This window comes from Nelumbo nucifera, chromosome 7 (assembly GCF_055504915.1).
Source record: "Nelumbo nucifera cultivar China Antique chromosome 7, China Antique-T2T, whole genome shotgun sequence".
Classification (NCBI taxonomy): Eukaryota; Viridiplantae; Streptophyta; class Magnoliopsida; order Proteales; family Nelumbonaceae; genus Nelumbo; species Nelumbo nucifera.
The window spans coordinates 6,957,312-6,971,142 of NC_142655.1; the positions used below are offsets into that span (position 1 = coordinate 6,957,312).

The 13,831-nt window shown below is 38.2% G+C and overlaps 1 protein-coding gene across 3 annotated transcripts in view; it reads right to left on the minus strand.

Moving 5' to 3' along the window:
- CYL1 (alpha-N-acetylglucosaminidase family / NAGLU family) overlaps positions 1–13,831 on the minus strand; it is a 109,126-nt gene that overhangs the window by 42,760 nt on the left and 52,535 nt on the right. For all 3 annotated transcript variants that reach the window (XM_010258836.3, XM_088891237.1, XM_010258838.3), the window contains 3 exons: positions 10,300–10,381; positions 9,061–9,167; positions 7,515–7,545 (listed from right to left, as the gene is read on the minus strand). In XM_010258836.3, the coding sequence (XP_010257138.1) occupies positions 7,515–7,545; positions 9,061–9,167; positions 10,300–10,381 (220 nt within the window). The remainder of the gene's footprint in view (positions 1–7,514; positions 7,546–9,060; positions 9,168–10,299; positions 10,382–13,831) is intronic.

Below are 13,831 nucleotides of genomic sequence, written 5' to 3' on the forward strand. Positions count from 1 at the left end.
CTTTGAATTCAGTAAGTATTGACAGCCAGCTCTTAGTGGCATCTATGGATGAATTGATGACCTCGGCTTCAGAAGTGGATTTCTGATCAAACAACCTTCTATTTCTTTCTGACCACACAGCCCAGAGCACTGCTGGAGGAACAAAAGCCCAGCAAAGTCTCCCTTTTTTGGAAAGTCTAGAAATCTGCCATTCTTCCAAAAGAGCTTTAACTAATGCTGGCATGCACAAGCAACCAGACAAACCTTATAACTGTCAAGATTCCCATCTGAATTCAACTTCACTGAGAAAGCCCATCTACTACCCACGATAGAAGCATTTGAGGGAGCAGGAACCAAATCCCATGTATCATTTTCAAGAAGAGCCTAAATCTCAAACATCCATAGCTTCTCTCCAATGTGGAACAGCCATAGCCTACTAGTGAAACTTAGGAATATTTGTAAATGGAAAAAAGGCAAAGGAGCTATGGGGTGATGAAAAACCATAGCAGTCAGGAGGCTTAGACATATGGGTAGAACAACGTAAAGGAGGAGAACTTATAGCATCAATTTAGGAAAGAGGACCTTGAGCTGGTAGTGTTGGGGGATGAGGCAGTAGGTTCTGGAGCAATTGTCCACTTCCTGGCATACTGGATATGATAAGGTACAAGAGTTGATGATGATTGCAAAGAACCTGCAATGTCAAAAGAATATATAACCGAGACAGAAGTAGGACACTTTGCAATGTGACTAAAGAAAGAAACGTTCTCAAGAAATACATTACTTCTAGAGATTCTAATTTGACGAGCTTGAGAATCATAGCAAAGAAGTCCCTTATGATTGAAGCTGCACCCCATGAAAGCACACATGGTAGATTGGGGAGTAAGCTTAGTCCGTTCATGAGGGGGAAGATGGACAAAGCACATACACCCAAAAACATGAATAAAAGAAAATTTTGGTGGACGATAAAATAAACTTTCAAACAAAGAGGAATTACCATGAACTAAGGATGGAATCAAATTAATAAGATGTACAACTGTGCTAGTTGCCTCCACCCAAAAGGAAGTAAGGGCATTGGATTCCTGCAATAAGGTTCTCACAATACTCAATATATGTCTATTTTTGCTTTCAGCTACTCCATTCTATTGTGGAGTCCCAAAACAAGATTTTTGTAGTTGTATTCCATGTCCTCTCAAAAAGGTTTGAAAGGCACCATCAATGTATTCCCTCCTCAAGTCTGAATGGAAGATTCCAATGGTTGCATTAAATTGGTTCCTAACCATGGCCTGAATTAAAAGTTGAGAAAACTTTTGATTCCTGCCAAAGAAAATATATCCAAGTAAAGTGGGTACAATCATCAACAAAAATCACAAAATATTTATAACCCAAGTATGAAGTTATAGGAAATGACCAGACATCACTGTGAATTAGTTTAAAAGGAACATCATAATGTGCAGCAGAAGTAGGAAAAGGCAAAATATGACCAATATGACTTTTAGCCTTCTTCAACAAATCTATGTGGAGTTTCTGATTTTTCTAACATATTTTTTATTTTTAAGTGGTTGACATTTCCATCAAAATATACATTTTAAACCTTACTTTGGGTATGTATTGTGCCAAATACTAGTATGCTAGGTGTTGAGGTTTTAGACAAATTGTGTAGTCTATAGTGGTAGTGTTTTAATATTTATTTAGGAAGTGGAGACCACAACACTCTTGTTGGTCCTTTTTGAGCAGTTATTTTAATTGTTTTATGCGGTTTTATGTGTTAGCCGCCCTATAAGGGCATATTGGTCTTTGTACTCTTTATTATTTTAGACTATAAATAATAATGAAGAGGGCGACCAGCATTATTGCTCTCTTTTCTCTCTCAAATCTCCTCTTCCTTTTCTCCTTTCTTCTCTTCTTCTTCAAGAAATATTCTTTTCTTTGACAAATCTTTATTTCAGCACCTTTCTACTTGGTATCAGAGCTCAACTAGGGTTTCTTGAAGTTTTTTCCATGCAGCCCTAGATCATTCGATTGCATGAAGAGATACAAGGCAGATCGACCTACTTCAGATTGCCCAGTTCTTGAACTTTTTGGTGTGATCTAGTAATCAGGAGGGTGATCTATGTTTTGGCATCAAAATCAAGAAGAACTAGAGTGCGGGGAAGAGTCCTAATCAAGTTGGACTCTTCAATTTTGATATGATCTTGGGCGCTCAGGTATTGTTAGACTTCTCTATGTATTCTAAAGGGGGCGGTTAGGTTTCTGGAATTTACTGGGCCTTCTGGAGTGACCGATTCACTTTTCTCTCCGATGAGAGACAATGGAAGGAGAGAGATTTCTCTCTAGATAGGGTTTTCTTCTTTCGGAAAGGTCAATTACCTTTGTGTGTGAGATCGATTTGATCTTGGAGGCTCTCTACTTAATTATTTTCTGCTTTTGAACTGTTTGAAGTAAAATGGAGAGTTGGAGTACCGAGCAGAAGTCCACCGATAACATGGGCCTGGGTGTTAGAGGTAGTAGTAATATGTTTGGGTCTGGAATTACTACTACAGTGAAGTTTGGTGGTACAAATTATCTAGAATGGGCACAATCAACCAAGACGGCCATTGGTACTCGTGGGAAACTAGGGTACATCACTTGGGAGGAGAAGAAACCTAATACAGATCCCTCCCGGTGGGTACAAGAAAATTACATGGTGATGACCTCCTGGTTACTCTATGTTACCTCACATTGGTAAAAATTTTTTTGTGGCCTAATACTACAAAGGAGATTTGGGATGGAGTGACTGAAACCTATTCCTAGAAATAAAATGTAGCTAGAGCCTATCAATTAAGGAATCAGGTGATTAGTACAAAACAGGGAGATAGACCTCTTGCCACCTATTTCTCCATGCTGAAAAACTCTTTGGCAAATAGAAATAGTGGTTTGGGACAGTATGAAGGATATAGCAACCTAGGGATTGGTAGAAATGAATAGGGTTTTTGAGTTCTTGGTTGGACTTATCCCTGAATTTGACATTGTTAGGCAAGAGGAATGTCATGTTGAGATAGTCCGGGATTGATCAGTTAGCTATGGTTAGTACAAATAAATCTAAGCCAAATGGAGACAGGGGGAGTAGTGAGGCTAGGAAGGAGGACAAGAAGGACTTGGTGTGTGACTATTACAAGAAGACTAAACATACTAGAGACACCTGTTGGAAGCTTTACCCTCATCTCGTACTAGCTTGGATCAAGAACAAGAAGGGAAATGCAAATTCGGCAATTACAGGAGACCCTTCAGGACCCCTCTTCCAGGCTAATCTGGAGTCCATTGCAGCAGCAGTAGTGAGGATTGAATTGAATAAGTATGGAAAGCTTATGAGTAAGAAGGATTCAGCCAATTCTAGTTCTTTCTTCAAATGGGCAGAACAATGTAGGAGCCAACAATACTACTTCCTTTGCTCATACAGGTAGTTCATATGTAGTTGCAAATCATGTATCCACCTCAAGTAAGGAGGTACCTCCCTGGATTATAGACTCAGGAATATTTGAGAACATGACCAATATATCTACTCTCTTTAGTTCTTACCAGTTATGCTCTGGTAGAGATAAAGTCTCTACAACAAATGGTTCCCATATTCCCATTGTTGGGAAAGGGACAGTTAGAGTGACTAATGACATTACTTTATCCTCTGTCTTACATGTCCCTAAACTCCACACTAATCTTCTTTCAGTAAGCTCTCTGATAAAAAATTTGAACTGCTCAGTGACCTTTCTTCCTGGTAATTTTGTTTTGCAAGATCTGGAATCAAAGAGGACGATTGGGAGTGGTCGTGAGGTGAATGGAGTATACCTTTGAGATTCCGAGACATCAAAGCCCTCATGTTAGTAGCAGTAGTAGTAGTGGATTAGAGTCGGTGAGTCAGATTATGCTCTGGCATAATCGTTTGGGTCATCTTTCTTTCATTTCATTGAGGTTTTTGTTTCCAAAGTTGTTTGAGTCTGTTCAGTTGTCTAGTTTGGAATGTGAAAGCTGTCAGTTGGGAAAGCATTGTAGACATTCTTTTAAACCAAGTAATAAAATAAGTTCCTTTGCTTTTGATACTGTTCATACTAATGTATGGGGTCTTTACCACATTTCTTCCATGGGTGGTTATTGTTATTTTCTCTTGTTTGTGAATGATCATACACGGTATTCTTGGATATATCTGATGAAATCACATGATGAAGTACCCATTCTGGTGCGACAGTTCTACCAGATGGTTCTCACACAATTTGGAGTGAGGACTAAAGTCTTCAGATCAGATAATGCTAGAGAATACTTTGATAAGGACTTGTCCTCATACTTTTTGGAGCATGGTGTGATTCATCAAAGTAGTTGCGCATACACACCGCAACAAAATGGGGTAGCAGAGAGGAATAATAGACATATTGTGGAGGTGGCAAGGAGCCTTATGGTGTGTGCCTCAGTTTCTATTCGTTTTGGGGGGATGCAATTCTCACAGCTTTGTATCTGATTAATCGTGTTCCTTCATGCACTTTGGAGTTTAAGGCACCTTTCAGCTTGCTTTTTCCAAATGGGGAGATATTTCATATACCTTTGAAAGTTTTTGGGTGTGTCTCCTTTGTTCACACTCTTGGTTCTCATCGCAAGAAATTGGATCCTAAGGCCAAGAAATGTGTTTTCCTTAGGTATGCTCAAAACCAAAAGGGGTATTTTTGTTATGATCCAATGTCCGGGAATAGGTTTGTTACTATGGATGTTACCTTTTTTGAGTCTACTTTCTTTTTCTTGGGTGGTTCTCCTTAGGGGGAGTGCTTTGGGGAGGAGAACTCACAACCTGTCCCTCTTCCAGTGTCATTTGTTCCTTCATTTGATCCACCTATTCCACCATTAGCAACTACAGTCCCACTGCTTGATCCACTACGGCCAGTCTCACAATTCTATTAGTGCCACAAGAAGAGGGTTGATTCCACACATGCTCAGATAGAAGAATTTGCACCACTCTCCATCAATCCATCTGATATCCCAAGTTCAATTGATATAGTTCTAGGTATTTCCCTTGAGCCTGAGCCTACTATTTTCCCTAATAATGATGTTTCTGTACCTAACACTATTGTGGCAGCTAATCCCTCTGATGTTGATCTTCCCATTGCACTCCGCAAAGGGAAGAGAAAGTGTACAACCCATTGCATTTCACACCATCTCTCCTATAGTGCCTTATCACCCTCCTACCATGCTTTCCTTTCTTCCTTGGATTTTGTGTCTATACCCAGGAATGCTAGTGAAGCTTTCTCCAAACCTAAGTGGAAACTAACTATGCAAGAAGAAATGGAAGCCTTGGTTAAAAATCAGACATGGGAAATAGTTGATCTTCCTATAGACAAAGAGATAGTCGGATGCAGATAGGTGTTCACTGTGAAGTACAGGGCTCATGACAGCATAGAGAGGTACAAGGCAAGGTTGGTTGCAAAAGGGTATACACAGGCTTATGGTATTGATTACCTGGAAACTTTTTCACCTGTTGCTAAGATGAGCTCAGTTCAGATTCTCTTGTCCCTACCAGCTACCTATTCATGGCCTCTATTCCAGCTTGATGTTAAAAATGCTTTCCTTAATGGTGGTCTGCAAGATGAGGTATATATGGACATTCCAGCTAGTTTTTATGAGAATGTTGGTAAGGGAAAAGTTTGCAGGCTGAAGAAATCACTATATATCATTTGAAATAGTCACCTAAGGCAAGGTTTGATAGGTTCAGAGGAGCACTTATCCATTTTGGGTACACATAGACTCAATCCGGCCAAACTCTCTTTGTAAAAAGGAGAGAGGCACTCTTGTCAGTATTGATTGCACTCAAGAAGTCACTACAGCAAGAGTTTGAGATCAAGGATCTAGGTGAACTGAAATACTTTCTGGGGATTGAGGTTGCAAGACCCAAGTATGGGATTTTCATCTCTTAGAGGAAGTATGTGTTGGATTTACTATAGGAGACTGGGAAGCTAGGAACTAAACTAGTTGATACTCCTTTTGATCCAAATCATAGAATTAATGCTTTTGATGGTGAGTTGGTTAAGGATGTAGGAAGATATCAGAGGATGGTAGGCCAGCTACTATATTTATGTATGACACATCCAGACATCTCCTATGTTGTTAGTGTTATGAGTTAGTCTATGCATGCTCCTCGGGTTCAGCACTGGGAAGCCATTGAGAGGATACTTGCATACCTGAAGAAGCATCTTGGCAGAGGGATTCTTTTCTCAGACCATGAAAATTTAAAGTTTGAGTCCTACACAAATGCAGATTGGGCAGGTTGCTTAGATGACAGGAGATCTACATCAGGGGTATGCACCTTTGTGGGAGGAAACTTGGTCTCATGGAAGAGTAAAAAATAGTCAGTTGTGGCTAGATCAAGTGTAGAGGCTGAATATAGATCTATGGCTCATGGTGTTTCAGAACTACTTTGGGAGAAATCCCTACTGAGTGAGATTGGAATAAAAGTTGAGTAGCCCATGATGTTATATTATGACAACCAAGTTGCAATCAATATTGCCCACAATCCAATTCAGCATGACAGGACTAAACACATTGAGGTTGATAAGCACTTCATAAGAGAAAGGGTGACAACTAGAGAAGTTTGCTTGCCTTATGTCTCCTCTGAACTACAATTGGCTGATGTCTTCACCAAAGGGGTTGCAACGAACAAGTTTGAATATAATCTATGCAAGTTGGGAATGTGTGACATTTACTCCCAACTTGAGGGGGAGTGTTGAGGTTTTAAACAAATTGTGTAGTCTATAGTGGTAGTTTTTGACTATTTATTGTTTTGGATAGGAAATAGGGACCACAACACTCTTGTTGGGTCCTTTTTGAGCAGTTATTTTAATTGTTTTATGCTGTTTTATGTGTTAGCCACCCTATAAGGGCATATTGGTCTTTGTACTCTTTATTATTTTAGACTATAAATAATAGTGAAGAGGGTGTCTAGCATTATTGCTCTCTTTTCTCTCTCAAATCTCTTCTCTTCCTTTTCTCCTTTCTTCTCTTCTTCAAGAAATATTCTTTTCTTTTACAGATCTTTATTTCAGCACCTTTCTACTCTAGGCATGTATAGCTATCCAGGTATTATAGCTTGACCTCTCTACTAATGATTTTTGGAGCCAATTGGATATCTGAAAATCATCACAGAACTGATCAAACACCTGTAGAATTTCACTTCTCTTGGATTTTGAATTTCTTTAAAGCACTAAAAGATTTGGCAACTTTGTTATAACGTTTTTCACAACCATTTTGAGGTATTTAAGTCGGTCTTATCTTGTAGGTCTTTGTGAAAGGTATTTCTGGATTTTTCTCTATAATTTGGGCACCAATAAACACAGGTGCATTATAATCAGGATATACTCTATATATAGAAAAATAAAAAATTACCAACATTTCCTTGTTCCTGAGCAAAAAAAAAAAAAAAGATCAAATGCAAAATGGTTTAGTATGAGATTGAAAATTACATTCTTAAAAACATTATATTCTGTCAAGATAGAACTTAATGAAGAATTAAGGAAGTAACAGATTACCAGTTGTAGATGTCAGTTACATCCCCATATTCTGCAATAAACATACAATATGTTAGGAAAACAAGGATGGGAAAAGTCATATCAAAGTTGATAACATACGAAGCTAACCATAGAGATTAGAGGTTATCATTTCTAGCTTGGCCCAGCCCGGAATAGGTATATAATGTGCATATACAATATATATATAGGTTGCAACCCTGGCCCTGGCCCAGGCCCAGCCCAGCTCTTGATTACCTCTACTATAGATCTTTCCATGATAACAAAATTTTGTCACATTAAACTAACCAGTCACAAACTTAGTCCAAAAGACTAACCAAGATAATCAGGTGTACTTCAAATGGCAAAGGGAAGCTGCCTCCAGAAACTGGATAGCTTTATATCATTGTGTCGGTTTGATATTGTCATAGGATATCTCTCCAGATTCAAGATGCACTAACTGTAGATTAATAAGTGAGTCAAATAAAGAGTATTTTATTTACTTTTGTACTTTTCTTTTTCTTTCCCTTCTTGGGATAAGAAACTTTATAAGGTATCTGTTATATGTATAATATGTAACACAAGAAATGGAATAAAACCAAATTTTCCCTATACCAAGTAAAGAAAAAGAGAAGAAAAGTTCCCCAACTCCAAAAAATAATTATAGAAAATACAGTCACATCCATTCAACATTCAAGGTATTCCAACTTAAGGTAACTTAAGTCCATCAAGATATTATGCCATTTCCACATAATGCAGGCTTTATCAATTCACATTCTAGGAATTAGCCATCACTACAGTTGGGTCCAATAATCTGCAAATAGCACAGCACATGAGCTATCTAAACAAGGACAACAGAGGGAACACTTGTAAAAAGGAAATATTCCCTTAATATGTATTCATTGAATGCATTTAAAATAAGCTCTAAGGGGTAGGCAGCAGGGGCTGATCTATATCTCTATGGGGTGCTAGGCTCTTGTTGGGCATTCTTATCCACAACTAATAAAACTATTCAAAGTTGCCATAAAAAAATAAAACTTCTATTTTTTCAGTTTAGAATTAAATAAATCCAACTTTCTGGATATTACTCTGCATCTTTTCTATATACTATTACCATAACGCAAGGCTAATGGACATTACATATAATGTGGCCTTTGAGACAAAGTGACTGTGGCTAAGGGAGTACATCCATCTAATCTTATGGATCTAAATAAATGATCAATAGAACAACATTTCATCATCATCATCTAAGCCTTATCCCAACTATAAGGGGTCGGCTACATGAATCTTGTTTTGCCATTCCATTCTGTTTAATGCCATATCTATTGTTAAATTGTTGGCACTTAAATCATTTCTTATTACTTCTACCCACGTTCTTTTTGGTCTACCCCTAGCCCTTCCAGCCCCCTTTAACCACAACAAATTACTTCTTACAGGTGCTGTTGATGGTCTTCATCCACAAGGAGTGACGGTGGCCAAGATAGGGAGTACAGGTACAGCCCTCTATTCTTATGGATCTCAATAAATGATCAATAGAACAACATTTTAATGATAGTATTGTGAGACATACCTTCTACTTGTTGTCTAATAAAAGCCTCCCCGATTTCAACAAATAGTGGATCAGAAGGATCCAGAAGGAATGTGCAACACCAACGAGGATCACCATTGACAGTGTTCCTAATAGTTATAAGAAAATCAATAACCAAATTATATTCATACAGAAAAAATGAAAATAAAAGAAAATAAAATGCCAAAATGTCCATAATATCAAAAAAAGACGAGAAAAATAAACCAACATACAAAAGATAACAACAGACAAGGTATGAGGCAAGGACAAAGTTAGGGGAGTCATAAGAGACCCATACTAAAGAGATTCCAGTCAGAGCTTGGCCATCAAAACATTGTTTCTCAATCTAGTTGGTGTCGAAAACATCAAAAGGGTAGCTGTCAAGGTATCAGTTGCAAATACTTAATGCTAGGTTATCTCCTAAGGAGACATGGACTATGATATGCAGATACACATATGTGTCAAGCATACCAATATTGAACACAATACATACTGATATAACACCAAGAACTGCATAGAGACTTCTAAAGCTTACATTATAGCACTAACTGAAAATTTTCTCGAATATGGAAAAAAGAATAATTATAACTGCATTCAGATGGACCTACACATTGGCACATTCCCACACTTAGCATTTCATTTCACAACTGTTCTGAATATTTCTGTCCTGTTGACCCCACTCTTAGCTAGAACCGTGGTTCAAAGTATCAATACTCTCAATACTCAAAATTTGCATATCAAGAATTTTCATTGATTAAAATTATTATTTTTTATTACTTCGTCTGACAAATTGACAGGGGGACCTGCCATATCATCTATTCTCATCTAAAAACATTAATATCATCAAACTATTTATATAAAGTGTATTGATGAACCAAATAGACAATACGATACACCTGATATGGGGTGTATCTTATCGACACTTTGAACCTTCTCTAGAACATTTGCCATGTCATGTACTCATTTTCTACCCTTGGAACCCATAATATGTGGATGACCATTTCCCTTTATAAGCTTCAAAGCTCCATCACCTTGTCTCAATCTTCTTTTCATTGAAAAAAAAAGTCTTTCACTACTGCATTTATCATGAAAAACACAAGGTTTGGTTTGTTTTGTCTAAGGGACCCTTCTTTTTGTGTCATTCATTTATGTTTCATCAGTAGAATTGCAAGTGCTAATCATAAAAATAAGGAAATTAAAATGCACTTCCATATTATGTACTAGTAAAGAAAAATAAAATACCAGTCCCCGAGTCTAGATATATTTGCTGAAGGGAATATCTTTTTCAGAGCTGCTGGAACATTCCCGGAAAAAGATGGAAGTACTGCAACAATTAAAAATATGTGAAGTCAAAGTTAACCAGAATGTCAACCACTTACCAATAACATTTACCTAGAAACCGAAAAGCATACCCTTTATAGCAGTAAAATTGTATCGAAATGTATCAAATCTATAGGAAATAATAGGAAAGATGATACAAATTGAAAGATCAAAATTGTTAAAAAATTTACAAGAATCACAGTGTGTGTGTGTGTGTGTGTGTGAAGTTGAGCATTTAGCAGTGAGATACAATAACATAGATGAAAACCCTGTAAACTTTCCTTTAAGAAAGTGAGAGATTTACTAATAAAACAGAAGAAGATGCACACAATATGATATAAATAATGCACAAAATATACTAAAGAAGCTTCATCATCATCATCATCTAAGCCTTATCCCAACTATATGGGGTTGGCTACATGAATCCTGTTTGGTCATTCGGTTCTGTTCATTGACATATGCACTGCTAAATTATTGGCGCTTAAATAATTTCTTATTACTTCCACCCAAGTCCTTTTCGATCTGTCCCTAGCTCTTCTAGTCCCTTAACTTGTAACAATTAATTTTTTCTAGACAGCATCAAGTAGGTCAACTAGTCAACCACAAAGTTATTTAAAATAATATAATATATGTTCTTATTTTTACATGCATGCTGTTGCTTTATGCATTCGTGATGGAACATGAGTAGCTGATGGCCTGTAAAATAGAAATAAGGCATAAAATAAAAGATGAAAGTGAAGGAAAGGTCCTTCTAAGTTTTCTTAGATCAATTGTATGCTGATATGGAGTTGTCAGAGCAAGGGGTACATCAAATAATCAAAGGCTGCGCTCTCTCTTTCTAAAAGCAAAGGTTAAAACTCCTTATCCTAGTCTGTCCATTTCAACTTGTTAATGTTTGCAAAAACAATAATAATGAGATTGTAAGATAAATGTTTAATATAATCTGTTTATTACATACTTGCAGTCTGTACTAATACATTTATGAGATAGAGTCAATATCTTAAATTTAGAATGTATCCACGAACATTATAGGTACAATTCATTTTTGGCACCCAGGGAAGATTGAGCCATTTCCAAGATAAAATGTGAAATTTTCTATCTTGAGTATTGTTGGAATCAGTTAGCCTCTTCTCTGAGGCGTTTTATTTATGTTTTTCTGTTCTTTAGTGCCACAGGGGCACTCTTGTAATTTCCTTTTGTTTTTATTATAAGTTGGGTCAACCTAATATATAAGCTAATAGTTGGAGCTGCCAGCCACAAGTTTGAATCCATTTTCTTTGTCTCTCTTTCTCCTCTCCTCTTCTCCTTCTCTGATCTCTCGCCTGGAAACATGGTATCAGAGCGGGTTTTCTGAGATTAGAAGCCGCAAGATCTCTCTCTTCTCTCAGTTTCTTCTTGCTGTGGATCGAACCTGTCAAGGAAGTGCATTGGACTGATCTGAAGTTTTCTACGCCCTTTCTTCCCTTCTCTCTTGGTCATGTGCCAAGAAACAAACAAAAGAGAGGGAAGATTGTTTCTGTGAAGGTTCTTCCACCTGTTTTCTGTGGATCGTGTGGTCCATTTCTGTACCCAGGTAAGGGAGTTATGGAGGTCTGAATGACCTGTAAGTAAAGTGAGTTTTTGTTCTCAGTCTAGTGGATTGTGTGATCCATTTCTGTGCCCAAATAGCTGGGTGATATAGGTCAAAATTACCTGTAACTATAAAACAGTGGTCGATTATAATTCTTGGAAACTTTTCCAGTAGATGTGTGGGATCCAAAAAAAAATATACCTGACTAAGGCTTAACTGAACTGAACTGTGGCTGAACCAGGGACTGAACTGTCTGAACTGAATTGGGGATTGAACTGTGACTGAACTGGGGTCTGAACTGGATGAACTGAAATTGAACAGTGGCTGAACTTGGTCTGGGGTCTGAACTGGAATTGAACAGTGGCTGAACTGTGATTGTGGCTGAACTTTTTTTAAACAGAACTATCCTTTAACATGTCATCTGAGGATTCTATCCTGTCTAGTGGGTCCTCCAGTCAAAGTGGAACGAGTGGGGGTTTTGACATGAGTTTTCCCATGGCCGTGATACCTTTTGATGGTCTTAACTACCTAGAATGGTCAAGGGGAATCAAATTATACATAACAGTCAGGGGGAAGGTAGGCTATATTAATGGTAAAAACAAAAGGACCAAAGTCCCAGGGGGTGGAGAATGATAGGTGGGATCAGGAAAACAGCATGGTGATGTCATGACTGTTACTTTCTATGTTGCCTCCAGTTAGGAAGACCTACATGTGGGCTGAAACAGCTGTTGAGATTTGGGAGCAGGCAAAATCTGCCTATTCAGAGCAACGTCATTATGCCAAAATATACCAGTTGCAAGCTGCCTCCTCTACTTGTAAGTAGGGGGAGAGGACCCTCTCAGCCTATTATTCAGATTTGACCTCAATATGGAAAGAACTAGATCACTATCAAAACATTGACTAGAAGTGTGATGCTGATGCTAAGGCCTACAAGCCTCTAGTTTCCCAACAACGGGTCTTTGCCTTCCTCTTGGGGATGAACCCTGTATATGAGTCCCTTAGAGTTCAGATATTAGGAAGTAAAGATCTTCCTTCAATACAAGAAGTGTATGCTCTAGTTCAATCCGAAGAGAGCAGGCGGAGTGTGATGAATAGCTCCGAGGGGGAGCAGATTGCCTTAGTGGCTAAAGGGAGTATGGGTGTAGGAGGCAATAATTCCTTTAAGAAAGGTGAATTCCAGAAGAGAGTGGAAGATAAAGATAAGTTATGGTGTACTCACTGCCAGAAAGCCAGGCATACTCGAGATACTTGTTGGGACCTCCATGGAAAGCCAAAGTGGGCCCAAGAGTTGAGTAAGAAATCAGATCAGAATAAGAAGTCGGGACAGCAGAGTCAGAAAAAGTTTAATACAGCAAACTTGGCCTCTCAGGAGTCTCAATCATCTACTGCTATTCACCAGGACCACCCATCCATTGCCGATCCCCGGGAAGATACCATTGATTCCTTTCGTGACCACTTGGATCTGTATGGGAGAGCAATCCGCCAGATGGATTCTGCTTCTCTTACCTCGACTTCTTTTGCATCTACTTCAGGTAATGGTAATCCTACCACAGCCTTCCATGGGTCTTCCCATTCATCTGACTCCCCTTGGATAAATGGATTTGGAGCCTCAAACCATATGACGGGTAAGTCAAATTGTTTCCAATCCTATCGACTTTTATCTAGTAGGGACAAAGTGAGATTAGCTAATGGTTCTTTTTCCACCATAGCTAGTCAAGGAACCATAACCTTTCCTTTTGGACTTACCCTTTTTAATGTATTACATGTTCCAAAATTACCTATAAATTTGTTTTCTATCAGTAGCATTACAAACTCTTTAAACTGTTCAGTGACCTTTTTCCCTTCTTCTTGTGTTCTACAGGATTTGGACTTGGGGAAGATGAT